The 22,633-nt window shown below is 35.9% G+C and overlaps 2 protein-coding genes and 1 pseudogene across 4 annotated transcripts in view; 2 read left to right on the plus strand and 1 right to left on the minus strand.

Annotated features, from left to right (window-relative positions):
- Positions 1-22,633, plus strand: part of LOC147564859 (uncharacterized) — a 101,860-nt gene that overhangs the window by 13,909 nt on the left and 65,318 nt on the right. The window lies entirely within an intron of this gene.
- On the minus strand, positions 624-3,369 carry LOC147564861 (wall-associated receptor kinase 2 pseudogene; annotated as a pseudogene).
- Positions 10,278-22,633, plus strand: part of LOC147564862 (uncharacterized) — a 37,968-nt gene continuing 25,612 nt past the window's right edge. Inside the window, exons 1-4 of one of the 3 annotated variants that reach the window (XR_015228334.1) lie at positions 10,278-10,491; positions 11,769-11,940; positions 12,189-12,305; positions 12,384-12,653. Coding sequence is in view for 2 of the 3 variants with exons in the window: in XM_086650763.1 (XP_086506889.1) it covers positions 10,379-10,491; positions 11,769-11,940; positions 12,189-12,305; positions 12,384-12,489 (508 nt within the window). In the remaining variant the exon portion in view is untranslated. Of the gene's footprint in view, positions 10,492-10,868; positions 11,941-12,188; positions 12,306-12,383; positions 12,654-22,633 lie in introns of all 3 variants that reach the window. The other 2 variants (XM_086650763.1, XM_086650775.1) reach the window with 2 other exon arrangements.

A 22,633-nucleotide genomic window follows, 5' to 3' on the forward strand; every position in this document is an offset into this window, starting at 1 on the left:
TTCCCCAATTTTTTTTGAAGTTGCTTCACCCATGATGGTTTGCAACAATGAAATAACTTCGTGGTTTTAGAGGTGAGTGCAAAAATAATGTGGGAATGTTGTGCAATTTCAGTGAGCTTAGCTTGTTACTAATGGTTGTCGGTGATGGATGACAATGCTGGTGAAAGAAGATGGAAGAAGAATGTTTAGGGATTTGAGTTTTGGAGAAGTTTAGTGTTGAGATATGTAGATTGCTAATGTGGGTGATATACACCCTTAAAGTGATTTTTTTTAAACCATCGCATGATGACCTTTAACCAAACAAGCTCAATGACTACTTACCAAGTCCATGGGTTCATGGGGATGCTTTTTAACCCTATAAAACAGTTTAAGGTGGCTAATATGTGACGAACAAAAATCTTATTTGGACAAAAGTTGTCAAGCCTTAACATAATTGTCTTATTTAGCCTATATTTGATTGGGGTACACAATTGTAATTTGTAAGGACCCAAATTAAAAAGATAAAATAATTACCGGAAAAAGACAACAGAAAAGAAAAAGAAAAGAAAAAAGAACACCTTCTTCACCATTACATTAACGGAAGAATGACACTGCGACACGCTAGTTATACATTATAACAAACACTAACGGCCCCCAATCCGTAAAGGAACCATTGCTTTATTGTCCCCAATTGTATTACTAGTACTACCAACGTAAGGTAATTCAGATATTCCTTCTTCTACCAAGTAAATTTTCTCTTCGTCATCATCAATTCCTACAAACTCATCGAAAACCCACTTATGATTGAAAGATCTTTTCATAAGTCCATCCAACACCATAAATGCTTCTTTCATTTTAGGTCTCCTTCCTCCTTTTATTCTTAAACATCTCTTTGTTAGTTCTGCAACTTGTTCCACTTGATATCGTTGCTCATCATTTTCATTACTCGCAAACTTATCGTCCAGGATATGAAACAATCGATTTTCTCTCATTGAAGAGAGGAAATAATTAGCTAAGTTGCGGTGATCTTGGTGTCTAGCAAGAGAAACTGCCTTTTCCCCCGTGAGTAGCTCTGCAAGTAGAACTCCGAAACTGTAAACATCACTTTTCTCCGTTAGTTGTCCCGTAAGAAAGTATTCTGGGTCCATGTATCCAAAAGTTCCTTGAACTGCCGTATTTAATAGTGTTTGATCGAAAGGGACTAATCTTGATGCTCCAAAATCTGATACTTTAGCTTTATAATCATCATCTAAGAGTATGTTACTTGACTTAATGTCCCTATGAATTATAGGTATGGAAGCATCGGAATGTAAATATGCAAGTGATCCTGCCACCTCTGCCGCTATCTTTAAGCGGTCTTTCCATAAAAGATTTGGTATTTTTTTCTCATTATTGTCATGCAAATGTTCAAAAAGAGTTCCATTTGTAATAAACTCGTAAACTAGTAAGGGAACTTCAGACTCTAGACAACAACCCAGAAGACGAACCACATTTCTATGGTTGATTTGTGATAAAACAACCATTTCGTTTATAAATTGGTCAATTTGAGTCCTGTCGATCACTTTTGATTTCTTAACAGCGACAATTTCTCTGTTAGACAAGACTCCTTTATAAACGGTACCATATCCTCCTTGACCAAGAATTTGGGTCTCGTTGTAATTGTTGGTGGCTTTGTTTAGTTCTTCCGTTGTAAATATTTTTGCAATTGACTTACTACCTCTACCATTTGTGCCACTCCTATTATCTCCCAATGCTTCTTCTCGTTCATGAAGGAGTTGTTGCAACTTCAAACCTCCATTTTGCGTAAAACGTTTCTTTCTAATCTTGAGGATTTTTATCTTCATATACCAAGAGAAGATCACAAGTAAGACTCCCAAGCCCACAAAGCTAGCTGCAAAGAATTGTAATTCATGTTTATCAATTAAGATTTGCATTTAGCAACCAAACCATAACTTTTGGGACTAATTTTTAGTTTACCTTTATGCCTTTTATCATGCCAAAATTAATCTTAACCGAACGATATCTTGGGTTGTTTTTCATTTCGGTTTGTTTGGAGTCTATAGTAACGGCAGTGGTCAAGATATATTTACCACAGTCAGAGAGGTGTAGAGGCACCCTTAACACAGATGATATAAAGACTTTTTGGAAGTAGGAAACTTCCTCCCACTTCTTTAGTAAAACCCTATCAAGAGGAATATCTCTTTTTTTTGTGTGTCATAAAAGGAGTTCCTTTTTCATAGTAATTAAAAAATCACTTACCTGTAGCTATTAGTGGAATGCTCCTTGGGCTATAGCAATTAAATTTGTCAGTGTAATTTGTGTTGGAGTAGTCAGGACGATAACCATGCCGGCAGGAACATGTGTAGCTACCCTCTATATTTGAGCAGATTTGAAATTCTCCTTTACAACTATCTTCGCATTCATTAATATCTGACAGAGAAAATTTGTGATAATTACAATCTCCTCATAATCAAAATTATTCTCAAAATTAAGTTGATAGCAGAGATGAAAACAACGGTTACCTTGACAACTACCTGGAGAACTCATAAGGTACGGATTACCTTCATATCCACTAATGCACTTGCAACGATAACCGCGAGCACCTCTTGGCTCGTAGCAATTGGTATTCAGCCCACACGCATAGCTAGATAAGTTTTTTTTAGCTTGATCGCATGTCTCGTTCCCAATAGTCCAATCCATTATTACAGGAGCAAGGTCTTTATCAAATCCCTTTAGATATGATTTTGTAAAATTAAACCAACTTTTTTCAGCTATAAATGCTGTATTACATGTACCCGAAGCATTAACACCTACAACAGTTGCAAAGGTGACATTATATCTGTTCATTCCTTCCGGAATGGAGGTTTTGCAACAACCGATGCCCTCACAAGTATCACTCACTACATCATTTATACCCCCACAGGTAGACACACATCCTGTGGCCATATTATTTCCCTCAAATTCAAGTAGGGCAATGTTGTTGCAACCCATACCAAAAAACTCGTTTCTAGTATGTGACAATGTGAATTTGACAAATCTAGCCGAGATTCCACCCGACCCATTACAATGGGTGCTCACTAATACTTGTAATCTTAATTCCCCTTCCAGTGATATGTTTGTGACGTTTACATTACCCTTCAACGGCCTTGGGGGGTTGAAAGAGTAACTGCAATTTATCTCAAACGGTTGTTCATCCTCGAAGTGAGGTTCATAATGGTAACAACCTTTCCCGATGCCAAATGGGTAGGGAATGCTAATACCGCCGCATTCTCCTCTGCACCCAGGCTTTGTGGTGCTGCTGATCATCATGGCCGCCATTGTCATTGGTTCTACTAGTAGTGATATTAAGATGGGTAGAAGCAACATTGATGAGTGCTCTGCTGCAACCATACTAAGTGGGACTCAATTTTGTTTATGCTCTTATTGTCAGAATCCTTAACCTATATTTATAGAGAGAAAGAGGGGATTCTCATTAGAAGACAATTCTTCTAGAGATTCTTTTTAGATTTTTTTTTTTGTTAATTTTGAAAAGGAAAATGATCCTCAACCCGGCACGAAACCCGGCCGAAACCCGGCGGGATGACGTGTCGGGCTGTGATCTAGAGAGAGAAAATTTTTTGTCCCTGTCCCTAAATGAAAGTCCCTAAATGAAATACAATATTAAATAATAGTAGACTGGAAATGAAAGTCTCTTTCTCGCATCCGTTCTCCATCACATTGTCGAGACAAAAATCTCGGATGCATCGATATGGAAATATTTGGTACATGAAACCACGATCTGATGTAGATATAATAGAATATAGATCTTTTTCTGGAATCAAAGAAAGATAGTCAAAAATAGATGGCTTTTGTGTTGTGACTCGGAATAACTCTTTCTCTGTGTAGGAACGGAATAGCAATTTATTCCTATGAAGCATCCATTAACAAGAACATTCAATCGGAAATATCGACCAGTTGTTTTGAAAATTCGCTTTTCTCGGCTTGACCCGCTTACTATATCTGCGTCCACAATTTTATGGAGGGTATTGATTAGAAGAAATTTCTTTTCGACATTTATTGTCCTTTCGCTTGACTTGTTTTTTCTACTAATCTACAACATCAATATTTTTGAATAATTGAACCAATAAGTGTCATTGAGATTAATGACGTGATAACTGTTAGAACAGAATAAACAGTCAGATTGTCTAGTAATGATATTCTACTTTAACCATTTTCCTTCCACTTCACATACATCCATAATTGAAGTTCAGAGATTTTCTAGGAGATAGTAGTAGATACATAGTAACATAGGTATAGTGGCGTTTATCGGGCCGGACCTTCTTGAGATTCCTTAACCTATATATATAGAGAGAGAATTCTCATTAGGGTGTGTTTGATTAAAGGTTTCCCAGATAAAATAGAAACAGTTTCTCTCAAAAATTAGATTTTCAACTGTTTGTTAAGACGTTTAGGGAATCTTAAATTTTCACTCACGTGACCAAAAGTTTCCAAATTTTCCACAAAATAAGGGAAAGTCATGACCCTCTCCCCCCCTAAGAATCTGTTTCTCACGTCCCTCTTTCCCACATTCCATTTTTATCTCAACAACTTTGACCCACTTCATCTCTTTATAAACAAAATCAGAGATTTTTATAACTCTTCTTTAGCCGATATCTACAAAAGCTCTTCTTCAGTCGAGGTTTGCATAAAGCTTTTTCAGCAAAAAATTTGAGAACAATCTCATCTTGTAGTAAGTCCTCTACTTGTTGTCTTCTAGATTAATTTTTCCATTCTTTTTATTTCATTGATTTGGTTGTGTTTCTCCCATTCTTTGTATTCCATTGTTTTGGTTGTTTTTTCATATTTATAATGCTTGAGAGAAAAATATGAAGTCATAAAATTGTTGCTGCTATTGAATTTTCTTTAACTTATGATAAATGATGTAAAAATATTGGTTATTTATCATGACTTTATAAGTTAGGATCACATCTATTTTGCTTTAGTTTTATAGTTTAACATTTTATATTACTGAAGACAAACTGTTTGATGAAGTGTCAACAAGAGTAAATATTTCTACCCAAAAAAGATTTGCAATTGATAGCATTAAAAACATAGATAAAAAGACTTTTTGGCTTCAGTTGACATGATATATATATATATATATATATATATATATATAGAGACAAAGAAAAAAAGAATACTGGATCACTATTGAAAGGCATAGAATTGTAGCCATTATCCAATGATAGGTACAAATGTTTGATGGTTTCTGATGGTACTTCATCTACGTATCTTCCAAATACAGAGACATCGAAAGTGTACAAATAGTAAGTGTACTAATCCGAGAACAATATTTTCCATATCGGAAGTGGATCCTTTAATTGAATTTGGAGCAAAGAAAGATTGAAATATTTTTCTTAATCTTAAATGATAATGTCAATGGTTGAAAAAAAAACAGCAGGAAGGTCCTATGAGTTTCTCTTTTCTAGGTGGGTATGTTGGTTTAAACAAACTAGATTGAGTCACAAAACAAGCTTCATTGCTTCTGGATTTGATATCAAAACACAAGGACAACCCAACATATATGTCTTAAATATTTCTCCATATCTATAACAAATACAGCAACAAGATATTATAAGTAACAATTATTTATTTATATATGCCAAGAGAGACCAGAGTTCAAATGTTACTGTTTGAAAAGGAAAAAAAAAGTCTGCCTTTTCAATCTTTTGGAGAAGAAGGTATTAGGGTTTTGAGTATAGAGTTTAAGTGTCTCTCCAACAAAAGGCCAACCCATTGAATCCTAGCTAGATTTTATTCATCAATAATATATACACTAACCTTGTTATGATCGAACTGCAAATTTAATCACATAAATTGACAAATAAGTACTTGTATTAATAAAAAATGGTTTTTTTTCATTTTCATATATCTTTATTTCATTATGTACTTCATTTCTTAATTTTTATAACTATTTGATTTAGTTCGGTTGACGGTGTAAAATGCTTACGCGAAAGATGAAGTTAAGGGTTGCGTGTATGATGATGATTATCATCATATATGCATACTGGAGTCACCGTCGTAGAAGAAATGCAAATCTCAATAGAATGCCTCATATTAATAGAGACCAAGAGAGAACAAGTGTCTTAAAGAGGATGTATTTAGAGAGTGACCGCTATTGTCATGAACAACTGCGAATGAAACGAGGTCCGTTTCAGCGCCTGTGTGCAGGGCCGTGCCTGACAATTTAGGGGCCCAGTGCCAAACTTAATTGAGACCCTTTAGATAGATGTGAGGTAAAAAACCATTACAGTCGATGCAATAACATAAATTTAGAATAATTTATCTGTAAATTATTTTATTAAATTATTAATAAATCCAAACTCAATGAATGAGGATTGGTCTATAGGCGAGATATAAAAAATATTGCAAAATAGAAATTTGCGTGAAAGAGATGAGATTTGCAGAGAGTGAAGAGACGTGATTCTAGGAGGCCTTAGGACATTTTATACTATGCAAATACTACACTAAATCACATAACTATCAAAATTATAGGTAAATTAAACCAATAAGATTAAGTGAAGTAGATATGTTATGAAAAGTAGGCTCTTAATCTAAGAGATAGATATGTTACATGTAACACTATGGAAAGTAGGCTCTTAATCTAAGAGAAAAAGAGAAAAAAATGGCCACTATGGGGTTCGAACCCCAGGCCAACCATGTGAAATTCCTCCAACTCAACCACTAAGCTATTCCAACTTTTTTGTCTAAAAATCACGAGCTTATCAATAGCATTAATTAAACAAAAAATAAGACCCTCCAACCTTTTAAGAACAGTAGGCCCCTTGTGGTGGGGGGCCCTGTGCGGGCGCACGGCCCGCACCCCCCACCACACGGCCCTGCCTGTGTGCTCGGTTGCGTGGTTATGGGTTAGTTGACAAACGCCATGTAAAGGTAGAAGAACAAGTAGCTATCTTTTTGAATATTGTTGGTCATGACCAACGTAACCGCAATTCAATTCATTCGATCTGGAGAAACTGTGAGTAGGTATTTCCACTTAGTTTTAACATCCGTACTTAGACTCTACAAAGATATTGTAAAACCAGCAACAGTAGCAAACTCTCCTGCAGACGGAAGTCGTCGAAAATCTTGGCATGATAACTTTAAGGTTAGTTTAGATTATGAAATTAACTGATCTAGTTAAATTTTATTCATCTAATTAGTTTTAATTGACACTATGTGATATCATATAGGATGCTGTTGGTGCAATTGATGGTACACATATCAGAGCAAATGTTTCTATCAAGGACCAACCTAGATATCGAAATAGGAAGGGTTTCATTTCTCAAAATGTTCTTGTAGCGTGTGGATTTGATATGAAATTTCATTATGTACTTGCCGGATGGGAAGGGTCTGCTCATGATGGTCGTCTGTTAAGATGTGCAGTCAGTCGTTCTGGACGAAAACTAACTGTTCCAATAGGTAGATAGTTTGATTTAGTTGCATATTGACTAAAAGATACTACTTAAGTTTTACCTTACTAATAATAATTATAATGAACCACGTCCTTGTAGGCAAATATTATCTTGCTGATGCGGGATTTCCCCTGGTACCTGGATTCCTCACACCATACCGTGGTACTAGATATCATCTTAAGGATCAAGCTGGTCATCGTCCCCAAACACCCAAAGAGTTATTTAATTATTATCATTCATCATTGCGCAATGTTGTAGAAAGAACTATAGGGTTGTTGAAGAAAAGATTTGCATATTTGCGAAATTCTCCATTCCACGACATCGACACACAAGTTAAAATAGTAATAGCATGTTGTGCGTTGCATAATTTCTCACGAGAAGGAGATCCAGATGATATAAGTAGTGATGAAGAAGAAGAAGAAGACAATGGTGGTGAAGAAGATGAAGATCAGGATGTACAAGACGCAGAAATTAACATTGTTCCATCACAATTGTGGACAACTAATAGGGATTCGATTGCAGAAGACATGTGGGCCGATTATTCAAACTGATATTTATGTGTTTCGTACTTTCTAGCATGTTAAAGATTATGATTTTCTTTTAGAGATATTTCTTTTACTATTTCTAAATTAAAATAGAATATTTGATTTGTTTAGTTTTTAGTATTAAACTGCAATTAGCTTGAATCTGTCTAATCAAAATTGATGACATTGTGAGTATTTTTTCAATGAAGATGGCTTCTCATCTGATAACATGGACTCAACCAAAAAGACTAAGAGACCCACTGTAGTTTGGAGCAATCTAATGGACGACATTTTAGTGAATACTCTTTACGAGAGTATATTGGTCGGAAAAAAATGGAAATCAACAAGTGATAGATGAGATATTCAAGAAAGTTGGAGTTACCATTACTATTGAAAACACCAAAGCTCGAATGAAAACATTCAGAAAGCATTACTTTATCGCGAGAGCTGCAATCAATTCTAGCGGTTTTGCGTTTAATACCGTGACTTTTCACATTGAGGCTGATGATGATTCATGGAATGCTTATGTAGCGGTAAGATGTACTCAACTTGTTATTTTTCATATATAAAATTTGTTAATAATAAGTTGTAATGATATTATTGACTTTTGTTTTGTAGGAGAACCCAAATGCAAAAGACTTGCGCACTAGGACTTTTCCATATCAAGAAAAACTAGGAACGATTGTTGGAACAGAACAGGCCACTGGCAGTCGACAAATTGAAGCTGATGATATTTCGACCGAAACACGTGGTTAGTGGTTGATGTCAACATTAACTTATAAAAGTTGTGTCTTTTTTCCTAAAATTTTCATATTTACTTAATTTTTGGTTTAGGTGAAAGTGCAGATGTGGAGCCAATCAATTTGGATGAAGATGATGGTCTTGGCTCTCCTGCGTCCACTCAACGTGCCCGGTCTATAACACCAAAACGTAAACGACGATGTGGTATTATTTAATGTGAGATGTCTCAAGAAGAAACTCAATATTCGAGATTTTCTTTGACATTTCTTGTCTTTTCGCTTGAATTGGTTTTTTTGCTTGACTTGTTTCTTTTTTCTTGACCTACTTGCGGTATAATGGGGTCATGGAGTCTTTTCAAATTACTATATAAGATCTTAAATATCCTAATTTTATGGTCATGTTATGACGGAAAACAAATAAATTAAGAAAATAATAATGAAAGTAAATAAATATAATTCAATAGACTTGCATAGTTTGATTGACGAGACCTTGTTTACGAGGAACAATGATGCCATGATCTTCGTTACAAATGAAAAACAATGTGTAAATCTACTAAAATCTTCTCACTGTGTCACCTCTAGCTGTTTTTCTCTATAATCGAAAACTAGATACTCATTTAAATTGATAACAATCCTTTATCAGACTGGGACAAACACTAATTAACGTTGGGGAAAAAAATTTGAAAATTATCTTTCGGATTGCAAATTGAATTAAGTTATTCGTATCAGTTCAACAACTTTGGAGGATTAAAATAGAAATTTCTGCTCACATATCTCGGCCTTTTACTTAACTTGTATTTTGCTTGACTTGTTCTTTTTTGTTTGACTTAGTTAACGTTTAGTGAAGTCAAAATAGTGTGAACTTTAAGACAGTGTGAAGTTCAAATCAGTCACTGACAAGCTTTTAAATATCCCAATTTTTTTGTCATGTTATGACAAACAACAATTCACATAAGAAAGTAATAATAAAAGTAAATAAATAATTATAATACAAGATATTTACATAGTTCGGTTAATGAGACTTTCTTTACAATAAGTAATGATGCGATGATTTTCACTATAAATAAAGAATATGATTACTGTGTAACTTACGAAAACCTTCTCTTTCAGCTACCGGTTATTTTCTTTCTCCAAAATCAAAAAATTAGAAAGTCATTTGCATTGATAACAACCCTTCATAAGTTAGGATGAACATAAGTAAACGTTGCAAGCCAAAAATTGAAAACAATTTCTTGGGTTGCAAGTTGAATTAGATATTGATCTATATCTCGAGCATATTCAACATATCTACTAAGTAGCTCAATATCTAATGAGAGACATGCGTTAATCAGTCTTTCCTTCAACTAGGTAGGTAAGAGCAAATTCAATAACCATGGATTCCACCTCCTACGACAAATGAAATTAAGACCTGAAACATTTGAGAGTTTATGTGAACACGATCAACTACTTGGGCAACCAGTGTTGACTGTACGATTGTATAGTGTGCTAGTCTAATCTTGTATTTTTGTATTTACAAAAATTTAGGGAATGGACAAGGAGGGCCTAAAAGGTACATAAGCACGAAAGATTAGAGGATCATTAGGGAATAGTAAGAAAGTAGAGGATCATTGTGGAATTTTCCCAAATTTATAGGCCCAAGAGAGAAGAAGAAGAAGAAGAAGAAACGGATTAGAGAGAGACAATGGGAGAGCATGAGAAGGTGAAAGAGGAGGCGTTGAAGATAATAGGTCTCTTCCAAACTCTCCCTCGATTGGTCGTCTTTGATCTTGATTATACTCTTTGGCCCTTCTATTGGTAAGTGCTATTCTCTCTTTCTCTTTAAATTAATGGATTTTATGTTTATATTTTACTACTTGTTAGGGTTTCATTTCATTATCCCAAAAAGTTGATGTTTTTCTTAATCAGGATTAGTTGGGTTGATTATCTAGGAATGCTAGGGATCGAATCAAAGAAATAGAAATATTACAACTTTTTGTATAAAAGCTAGCTCAATATCTCATTATTTGGACCTTTTGAGATATATGGGATTAAATTTGGATTTCTATTGTTAAGTTTGTGGTACTTAAACCAATTGGCAATGATTGGAGAAGACCTAGACATTATATTTTTGGTTGCTAGATTGTCTTTCTCCCATGTGGTACTACTCTCACATATATCTTTCTGATATATAGATTACTGGAAAATATGCAAGTTGGGTTTGTTGATTAAGAAGTGAAGTAGTGATCATGAAGCGCTTTACTTGTTCGAAACTTGGTATGATTAAGTTCGGCTTTCTATGGGCTGTGTAGAAGAGTTGAAATAGAGCTATTCCGAAGGAGATAAGAGTATAGATTCTGACGAGATTAAACTATTTGTTCTTCATCTTCTTTATTCGTGGGCTGAAAGGAAGAATTAGACTCTTCCATTATCTATATTTGATGGGGATTTTACTACTGATTGGGAGGCAGTTATGTGCTTATGGCTGATATTTTAAAGTAGTACAGTTTGTCTTTGTAATGTTGTAATCATTTTGGTCGTGCTTGGTGTGTGGAAAAGGAATGTGATTCCCAGGAGTAGCAATTCTATAATGTGATTCGTGGTATTCGCTTACTTTAGTGTTTGGTGTGGTCAGAAATAAGATTGCTAGAGATTAATTTTCTCCATACATTATTTGATTGACAATTCCAAGAGAAACGAATTGCACCCCACCCACCTCCTAGGTCTGAGGTTCCCCCTTTAGGGGATTATCAATCCGCGTGGCGAACGTGATTCCTGGTGCATTTTTGTGCACTGAATACCATTTTGAAATGTGATTCCTGGTATCCTGGTAATTGCATTCCATTTCCCACACGCCACAGATGGTGTCAACTCACTAAATTGATTGCGCAATTTATAACTTTGATTTTTTTAATCATTGAGATTTTCAACAACTAATGGGAAAAATATGCCAGGACATGCACACATCAACTTCTGAGTCAAACTCTTAGGGCGATTCTAAGGGAAAAAAACATTTCTATTTAGTGGGTGTCTAAAACAATCCCGACTTTGGTCAGATTCCTTGTGTGCTAATTAAATGAATGCATATCTACCAGTGAATGTCGATCAAAACGAGAAATGCCGAAGCTTTATCCTCATGCCACATGCATATTATATGCACTCAAGGACAAGGGCATCAATATGGCTATTGCTTCCAGATCACCAACTCCTGATATAGCAAAGACATTCCTCGGAAAATTGGATATTCAGTCCATGTTTGTTGCACAGGTTAATAGATCTCTTTTTTTTCTCTTCTTGTTTTTATCTATAAATTCCCACACACTCGCATAAGCGTCATATTTTGCTTGTCTTTCACCAGGTTCGTGTTAAGTTGAGTCTGGACTGTCAGAGAATAGAGTGTTTGCCTGCTAGATATATAAAGACAAACACTTCTACTTCTAGGAAGTTATAACTTGGGAGAAGCTTTTCTTGTTCTGTTCCCTGCTCACTTTTCAGTTATTCTGTTGATGGTGCAGGAAATTTTTTCAAGTTGGACCCATAAGACGGAGCATTTCCAAAGAATCCATAAGAAAACTGGGGTTCCTTTCAACTCTATGCTTTTCTTTGACGATGAAGATCGAAATATTGACTCGGTAAAGATCACTGTTTACTCAATCCTGCTTTGTTCGACTATTTTTTCAAGTTTTCTTGAAGTTGTTGATAATTTATAGGTATCAAAAATGGGAGTAACAAGCATTTTGGTGGGTGATGGGGTAAACCTTGGAGCTTTGAGACAGGGACTGACTTGCTTCACTCAGAATTCAGGTTCATCTAGCAGTAGCAGAAGCAAATCAAAATGATATTTCCTCCTCTTTTTGGTGCAAACTAGAACAAGATTGTCTCTTGGATTTATATATATATATATATATATATACCCTTATGTGCAATTGATGTACTCAATATGTTGCTAATCTACAACATCGATATTTTTTAACAATTGAGTCAATGATTATGATTGAGATTAATGTTGTGATAACTGTTATAACAGAATAAACCGTCAAATTGTTTAGTGATGATCTCCTACTTTTACCATTTTCCTTCTACTTAACATACATCCATTATTTAAGTTCAGAGATTTTTTAGGAGATAGTAGTAGATACATAGGTTTACTGGTGTTTATAGGGTTGGACCTTATACGGCCTTTAAGGATGGAGGTTGCATTTCCTAATCTTTCATGGATAATTAAGTACCGGAGAAAATAGTATAGCTCATGGAGCATATTGGAAAGGTAAAATTAGTTTCACATACTTGGATTTAGCTAGAATCGTAGTGAAGGAGAAGGTACCCATTCAATCATTTATTTGGTTTTTGTTGTTGATTGCTTTTTTTTTTTTTTTGTTGAAGATGTTGTTGTTGTTTGCTTATACTACATTTTTTCTTTCCTTCTCTAAGTGGGGAGGGACATAGACTCATAAGCAACCTTTAACAGGAACTTTAATAGGCAACAACTTTATGGGTAAGATCATCCAGAGTGCCTTAGGGAAATTCTTGAAGCAACATGATAAGGCGCACACGACCACTTGAATACAGGGATGCCGGAGGCACCCATCTGCGAGGTAGACACCTACTTCAGCCAGCTGAGGTTAAGCCCTGACTGTCCAAATTAGCAAATTATTATCGAAATAGAAACCACTCAAGGTGCGTATAGCCAACTAGAATGCCTATAGATTCTCCCATCTTTAGTTCACCCACCCTTTGAGAAAATGAATTCCCACGATGAAAGTCAACAAAATTTTAGTTTTTCAACAAAAAATAACAGGATTTTTAGTTTCCTTCTCAAAAATGCATAATTATCTTCCGTAATATACTCACAGTGTTTGGTAATCTTAGGTTGATGGGAGGTTAGTCCAAAAAAATAACAAATTAAATGGCAATAATTAAATCCGCTGACATTTTAAAATGATTGTTTAGTCCAAAGATTGTGAAAGAACAAATTTGGGACCATAACAGAGTTTAGTCAAAAAGTTTACAAATGACGAGAGAATTCATATCTATATAACAAAACACAATGTTTTGTGCTGACTGGGACAAGCCGAAACACAAATCCAGTCGTCCGTTGCGTTTTTGATGCAATCCACACCCTTTGATCCGTTACCCTCCCAAATTTATTCACCCACTACAAGCAAGAAAGTAAATTAGACTCTGAATCTAGACCGTCGAAATTCCCCGGGCTGGTTCAACGTTCAGATTAAAATAACTCTCTCTCTCTCCACCAAGTACCTGCAACGCCCAAACCCCTTCACTCTCTCTCTCTCAAACGCCCAGACCCCTTAATGAGATTTCATTCTCATTCTCTCTTTCAGTTTAAGTTTTTCCCATCAATCTGTCTGCAACGCCTAAACCTCTTAATGAGATTTCATTCTCATTCTCTCCCTCTCTCACTTTCTGATCCAAAAACGTTGAGAAGAAGACAACCCTCCACCTTCTCTCATTATACCGTCGGTTGTGTCTCCACTGGAAGAGGAGTGACTCTTCCATTCCATCAGCATTACAAATTCTCTTCGATTTTTCTCTCTATCTCTACATCGGTTTCTTCAATGAGAGATTCATCAGATGTTTATGGAACTTTCGTATTTGGGATTTGTTATCTAACATGTAGGTATTTCTTCCCTCTTCTTTTCTATTCTTTTTAAAGCTTCAAATTTGATTGTTTTGCATTTAGGTTATTGACTTTGAATTATTAGTATTGATTAAATCATTTTTCATTACTCCATCTTTTCGGTCTCACTCAACCTCCACTGATTCCGGTTAGAGAGAGTGTGTATAGGATAAGAGAGTGACAGTGAGAGAGAGCAGGCTAGGATTAGGAGCAGTTCAATTTTGTGGAAGCTAGGGTTTATGAACCCTTATGTACCTAAAGTTGATTTTGTAAAATGCGAATGCTTGGGTTTATGAACGCTGTTCCACCGAAGGCAAATCAAAAGTAAAAGGATTTGATCTTTTTTGTCCATAATACAAATTTTTCTGAATTCACGTGTTTCATGTTCATGTGAATGAACTATGAAATGGTGGTACAACAGAAGGATTAGGTGATACACAAACAAATGGTGGTTTGGGATCTGGATCTAATAATGTGGAGGATTTTCTTAGTGGTTCAACAGGGATTTGGCTGCAGATTCTGTTCCAGATCTTCAAGAACAGGTAAATCTATTTCCTATAATATTCACATATTTTAGTTTCTGTATATGAAAAATAGCCTTCTGATGCGTCTATAGGGCTTAACTTGTACGATGTGAATATTTGCGAATACTTTTCACACCTCAGAGGTCTTGCTGAAGCTACATCTGCTGTTGGCTACTTTAGGTGCATATGGCGCCCACATAATTTTCGTGACGCCGTGACGTTTGCAGTCTTTTTAAACCGCAAACAATCATACGGTTTCCCTTGAACTAGCATGCAAGAGCATAACGAGGACTCTAGGTTCATGGCTTACACAAGCAGGGATAGAGTGCTCTTCGAGGAACTTGTGTACTCGAGAAGTTGATCAAGGAAATATTCACGAAAGGTCAATTTAGGCTGTTTCTTGGTAACTTGAACTTTGGGTTATTATTTGGCCTAAAGAATATAGTGAAGTTCTCTTATTTTGCCATATCATTTAAAGTTTATCCTTCCTACTGTTAGTACTTATTTATTATCTTTGATGCTTGGTGAAAACGACATCTTTTTTGCATGCGATCTTTTATGCAGCCGGCATTATAAGTAATTGTTATTTTGAGACATTCTTCTTGAGTACATATTCATTAAATGCACGTTTCATGTTGCATGCCCGCATGGTGCGTAATCAGTTGACAAGCTACATGGATGTTTTACTTCTCTTGCGTAATCAGTTGACAAGCTACTTGGATGTTTTACTTCTCTTACTTTTAATGGAGAAACAACTTTTATCTAGGTGGTTTGGTTGAAGGTGGAATTATGTCGATTGTTAGAGGAGAAACGAGCTGCCATTCTAAGGTTAGTATTTCAGTATGACCCTGATGTCTGATATTTTCTATTGTTTGAGACATGTTAGTTATTAATTTTACTCAACTTAATATTCACATCTATTATATGCCTAAGAGGCTAAGACCTCTCACAAGCGTTTAAGGTGGGCAAAAGTTTCGCGAAATATGCATTTGGAAAGCCTCTAATGGCTTCCATTTTGTTTTCCCTACTCTGCAGCGTGCAGCTTTCGCCTATGATAATTTTTTCCTGGAATTAGGAATCGTTTCTAACGTTATCATAGCCTACAATGCCTGAAGTTTCGAGATTTTTCCTCTCAATTCTGCTTTCATAGGTGCTGGAATAGTGGCAGGATAAGATGACTACTAAGTAGGATTTAGGGTTTGTTTTGATAACTCACTTGGATTAAATTTGACCTTATAAGATGACTTTCTGTTTTCTTCTCTCTTTTAATAAACAGTTACAGGAAGAGCTCACAAAAGAAGAAGATGGGGTAGAAGAATAAGCAATTTATGTTTGTAACCCGAGAAGAAGGACTGGAGTCTTTCGCCAAATCCAAAGCTAAAAGAAAATTAGGTATCAACATCAAATCCTGTACTCCATTATTACATTTACACTATCAACCAGTTTGTAATCAATTTGAATTTCATTCCAATGATCTCAATTCGACCGATCATATGTAGAGAAGAACAACGAAAGAAGAAGAACAAGAAGAATAAATAAAGGTACCTCATTTGCTGCCAATTCAAACCTTGTTTCGTCCAAGTCAACCTCATACTGCAGAAATTATTGGTAGTCCCACCTTTTCAACTTTATTATACATTTCAGTTGAAATGATTTTTAAGAATTTTAGGTCCAAAGTCGAATGAAGCTATTCCTATCACTCCGACCAAAGAGAGGCAAGTTACGATTTTCGTTGGTCTTCTTATTCAAACTCTGTGAGATGGAGATACTAATTACTCTACCTCTATATAAAACTCATACGCTTCATGGTTTACATCGACCAAATTGTCTCAAGTTATTAATAAAAAACGTCAGGTTCTGATTTTCTTTTTCAATTTTGCTTTCTTTCTATTAGTAATTTGTCATGGTGGGTTGTTCATATTCAATTTTTATAAATTAGTTATGATTTTAGTGAGTAATTTGTCGTGGTGGATTTTTTCATATTCAATTTTGATATATTCATATATGGTTGATTGTTGCAAAGATGAAAGTATACCATCATTTATATGCAGGTTTGGTTATTTATTCTTTATAATGTTTATGCAGGTTTCTTTCATCTTTGTTTGAAATGTATGTTATGACTAATTTTATGTTATGTTGCAACAGGTGCATACTTAAGGACCTTCTATATGCTGAAAAGGAAGAAAGAACATGCATCAACATAGAAAGATAATATTGTTTAATACTGCCAGAGCGTAGGCATTGTCTCTTGATAATATTTATGAGTTGAACCGTAAGGAGAATATTTTGTTCATCTATGTCGTCGAATACCAACCTGGTTAGTGTAAGTTGGATCTTCTTATAAGCAGGTTTTGGTCAATCAGTGGAGGTTGGATGATATCTTCAACTTCTTTAGACTTGATTATGCTCGACTGTTGGCGATGGCTTCAGCTAAACACCGTCTTCTGTAGGGTGACTATGATGAAGATGCTTTACAACGCGACACTTTTTCCTTCTAATCGTCAATATCACACGCTCAGTTCTTCGTTTTTCACCAATCGTGTCCAAGAACTATCACCATTGAAGGTAAATGCTCAAACAAGTTAAATGTTTCTGTCAAGGTCAATGTTGAAGAAAATATATTTGCAATGCATTTGTCGAAAAAAGTAGTAGCTATCTATAACTTCTTAAGCATTCTCAAAGATGACCAGGTCAAAAGCTTGAACTTTATACACCACACAATCCTCGATTTCAAAGGCACACGATTTGCCAAATAATCTTAAGGTAGAAACCGAAAGCAAAATCAGCCGAACAAAGAGGTATGTACTTTACCCTTACCTGATATGAACTAAGGTTTCTACGAAAATTATAAAAACCAACCAAATGTATTGACTAATGGACTCCTATTCTTTTCTTGTTGAACTAATGGACTCCTATTCGGTTAAGGAAATGTTGATATCAACATACATTAGTTCTGAAGAGATTCAAACAGACGAATTTGCTGGTGATAGTAAAATAGTGGAGCACCAGGGAGTATGCTATGACACTGACAAGTTAGGAGTTCAGGATTTTCTTCTGAATCAATTTGATTGATCACCTTATCATATGTTAACTAACATATGGCAAAAGCTCTCCACCATAAATTAATAAAAAACGAAAGGAAAACTTTATACAACTGAAGCTTTAATGTTAAGTGTGTAATGACCATTTTTCATTAGATCTGAAATACTATTAGCAAATGAGTGAAATTAATCATTACAATTTGAATACACATACAAGTCCCTTTAGAAAAATGTGAAATATTAATAAAAAATTCAAACCTTCTTGAAGACATGAAACTTATCCAGTAGAATTTGTTGTTTATGTGGTCTTTGTTCAATATACTTACAGGTAATTCTCATCCAATGTTCACAGGAGAAAACACATGAAGAATATAACAAATACATGTTGAAAGGTTTCGCCCACTCTTGAGCAGAACTCAAAACAAAATGAAATACAAAAGTGCTTGGCAGAAAGTTTCAAACCTCGCCAAACCGAGAAGTGTTCGATGAAAGGTGTTTATGGTGAAAAGCAGGAGAAGAAAAGCTCATATATAGGAGAAGAGTTGTGTATAAACCAAGTTACTATTGACACTAACGTAACTAAATGATCTACGAATTTAAAGACCAGGAATTTCATTGTTGTTTTTGTTGTTTATTTTAGTTGTTAAATATTCTGCAAATTTTGTTATGACATTGTTCTTTCTGCAAGTTTTGAAATTTCAAAAAATTTGGTACGACCAATTTACAACAAATAATTTGTTTTCAACTTTTTTAACCCTCGTTCTTCATGACATTTTTTTTCTGAAGATTTTAAACAAGTTTGTAGTTGCGTTTGTGCACAAACAACATGAATACGGTTGAGAACTTTTGGTGAAATCGATGGACGCACTATTTCTAACCCAATTTAATTCCATATTAGTGAAAGAACTAGAAAAGTCTTCTCTTTATTTTCTTTGTGATGTAATTTTTTCACGCTGAGAAACAAATGTTAAGATGAAGAGACATTGTTTATAGTGCATGGCTCAACACTGAAGAAAAATATCGGTTAAACAATCAGAATAGTACATATTCGCCACACAACTGCCCGTGCCCTTAGGGCACGGGTTATACCTAGTAATATAACATATCACATCATTATAATGTCCAACTCCAACAAAGCTTAGATATCTCACAATAAAATCATAATGTAGGGAATAAAGACAGACATAAGATGGTTGTGTTATTCCCTTTTAAGCCATGGTTATATGGAAATAAAAATAGCCAAATTGTATATCTACTAGGGGTGAGCAAAAACCGAACCAATTGGCCGAACCAAACCAAGTCGAACCGCACCGTTCGATTTTTAGGCCGAACCGATTACCGTTCGACTCGGTTCGGCCGAAAAACCGAACAACCCAAAATCGGTCTGGTTTGGCCTCGACTTGAGTTTCTAGAAACCGCCCAAACCGAACCGACCGAACTCTAAGTAAAAATGAAATAAAAATTTTGTACAGTTAGAAAGTGTTAAAGTAAAAAGGAAAAAAAAATTAAAAAAAAACCCTAATCTAAGTCTTCCATACTGTTATCCATCCTCCTTCCCAGTTGTTGTTGTCGCCTTCATCAACCACCTATTCAACTTAATTGAAAGGTTTTAAAGGTAAGTCTTCACTGATTTGCTATTTACCACAACCCATTCTTAGTTAGTAACTTAAAATTATAAATTTTGTATTTACACTTCAACTTTTTTTTTGTAATGGTGGAAAAGCACGATGAATTTTTAATTTTCATTCTCGACATATGTAATGGCGGAAAAGTATGATGGGTTCTTAATTTTTATTTTCGACATATGCAATGAAATGAATAACATTAGTTTACAATTTTCTCTACATTGTGTTCGACTAAACCGATCAATCGAACTCAACCGAGCCGAACCAAACCGAATCGAACCACGTCGGTCAGCCGAATGATCGGTTCGACTTCGGCCGACGATTTAGTCAAACCTTCACTTATTGGTTCGGCTTCGGCTCGAGCCAAAACTGAAAAAAACCGACCGATACTCACCCCTAATATCTACTCTAAGAGCTTAACCACAATATCTACCACCCATCCTACTTCTTTTCAACCTGTATATTTTATTCGAAATCCTCAAAGTTATCCTACCTAAATTCATAAATCACGTTATGAAGTGATGTGTAATACATGTATAAGAATTCATCAGGAATCACATTTCTAGAAAAATAAAGTTTTGTCCATAGAAACATAAATAACATCGTCTACAGGTAAAATCAATATCTACCATTTAGAAGTAAAATTTTAGAAATGCTATGAATTAAGTGATTGTTATTCTTATCACATTTCTCTCGACCGCTAGCCAAACCTGGCTAAAATTATGGTTCAACTTATGTAGAATATGTGTTGACGTAAATAATAATCAGATATTCAGATGCATATGTATCAAGAAAATGAGCACTGCCTAAGTTTTGTTCTAAAAAGGCATTTCCCCCGGGCCACTTGAATAATCTGTGTCAAGTTTGGATTTGTGAATCATTATATTCTCTTGTTTAATCATGGTTGATGTACAGGATATGGTTGCCCATTCAGCATGTGACTTTGGTGGGGGTAAAGCTGAAAAATTGTCCTTGGCAAAGTATCGGCAAGTAATTGGTAAGGTAGATGTGAAAAGGTTAAACCTTTGAGTGATGGACACACTCGAGTATGATGGAGTGGAGACGAAGAAGACGATTGTCTCGGTTGATAACCGAGAGAGAGGAAGAGAAGGAACTAGTCTCGGGTATAACCGAGAAGGTATATGACAACTCTCGGTTGAAGCCGAGAGTGATGATGAGTGTACTCGGGTATAACCGAGAGAGAAGAATGGTGCTCTCGGTTATAACCGAGGGTGATAGTTGATGAACTCGGGTGAGACCGAGTGATGAAGATTGGTAAGCTTGTTGATCGTGAGAGAGAGAGAGAGAGAGAGAGATAGGTAAATACCTTGGTTTTATTAACACTACAACTTGTATATTACATTGTATGGATCTCTTTATATAAGTTTACATGATAGAGTTTGAAAATAACAAAACTAATCTAAACTAATCCTAATATCTAAGGAATCCTAGTTATAGTAGGATTCCTATTTGGACCAAGTCCACTCGGTTTGGCCGAGTGGAGTGGACCTTCCAACACTCCCCCTCAAGTTAGAGCGGGAATGGAAGTAACGCCTAACTTGCCAATTATGTTCTTGAACGGTTCTGCCCCAAGTGGCTTTGTGAAGATATCCGCTAACTGATTTTCTGTACTGGTGAAGCGTGTGGCAATGACGTTGTCTTTAATCTTTTCACGAACGATGTGGCAATCTATCTCAATGTGTTTTGTACGTTCGTGGAAGACGGGATTATCAGCAATGTGAAGAGCGGCCCGATTGTCACAGTAAACTGTCATCGGGTCAGAGTGGTCGATTCCAAAATCAAGTAGTAAATACTTGAGCCATTGTAATTCGCATGTGAGGATGGCTAAAGCTCGATATTCTGCTTCTGCCGAAGATTTGGCAACTGTGGGTTGCTTTTTTGATTTCCAGGAGAGAGGGCTGGATCCCAACATTGTGAAGTATCCAGTAGTGGATCTACGGGTGGAAGGGCAGCCAGCCTAATCTGAATCACAGTATCCTGTAATATGGAGAGAGCTATCTGCGGATAAGAAAACTCCTTTATCAAGAGTACCCTTCAAGTATCGTAGAACGCGGTGAGCTGCGTCTAAGTGTACTTGGCTAGGTGTTTGCATGAATTGACTGAGGTTGTTTACAGCGAAGGTGATGTCTGGCCGTGTAACCATTAGGTAAAGTAATCTTCCTATGAGACGACGGTAAACTGACGGATCTGGTAAAGGTGTACCGTCGGTGGGACTGAGACGGAGTTTTTGTTCCATAGGAAACTCAGAAGGACGTGCAGCAGTGAGTCCAGAATCTTTCAAAATATCAAGAGCATATTTCCTTTGACATAGAAAAATGCCTTGTGATGAGCGAGATACTTTGATACCAAGGAAGTACTGTAGACGGCCCAGATCTTTTAGTGAAAAAGCTTTATTTAGAAATATTTTTAACTGGGAGATAGCATGATCATTATTTCCCGTGATGATTATATCGTCGACATAGACAAGGACATAAATTTGAGTGGAGTGAGATCTAAAGGTGAAAAGAGAATAGTCACTTTTAGACTGAGAAAAGCCATGTTCGATGAGAACGGAGGAAAATTTTGAAAACCATTGTCGGGAGGCCTGTTTGAGACCATAAAGAGATTTATGGAGACGACATACTTTAGACTCCCCCTGAGATGAAAAACCGGGGGGTAATTACATGTAAACTTCTTCATCAAGATCGCCTTGAAGAAAGGCGTTATTGACATCCAATTGATGGAAATTCCAACCTTTAATGGCGGCAAGCGAAAGAAGAACACGAACGGTTACTAATTTAGCAACCGGAGCAAAAGTGTCATTATAATCTAACCCTTCGATTTGGGTGTAGCCTTTTGCTACCAAGCGGGCTTTATATCGTTCTATGGATCCATCGGATTTGAATTTAATTTTATACACCCATTTGCAACCGATGGGCTTTTTGCCAAGTGGTAAACCAGTGATTGTCCAGGTTTTATTTTCTTCCAAGGCTGAGATTTCCTTGGCCATGGCCTCTTTCCAATGAGGGGACTTCATTGCTTGAGTGAAAGAGGTTGGTTCGGTAGTTGATAATACCGAAGAGAGAAATTGTTGATGAGAATTTGAAAACGAGTTTATGGAAAAATAGTTCT

This window comes from Eschscholzia californica, unplaced genomic scaffold (genome assembly GCF_041429995.1).
Source record: "Eschscholzia californica isolate CP2 unplaced genomic scaffold, dmEscCali1.0.p SCAF_1, whole genome shotgun sequence".
NCBI lineage: Eukaryota > Viridiplantae > Streptophyta > Magnoliopsida > Ranunculales > Papaveraceae > Eschscholzia > Eschscholzia californica.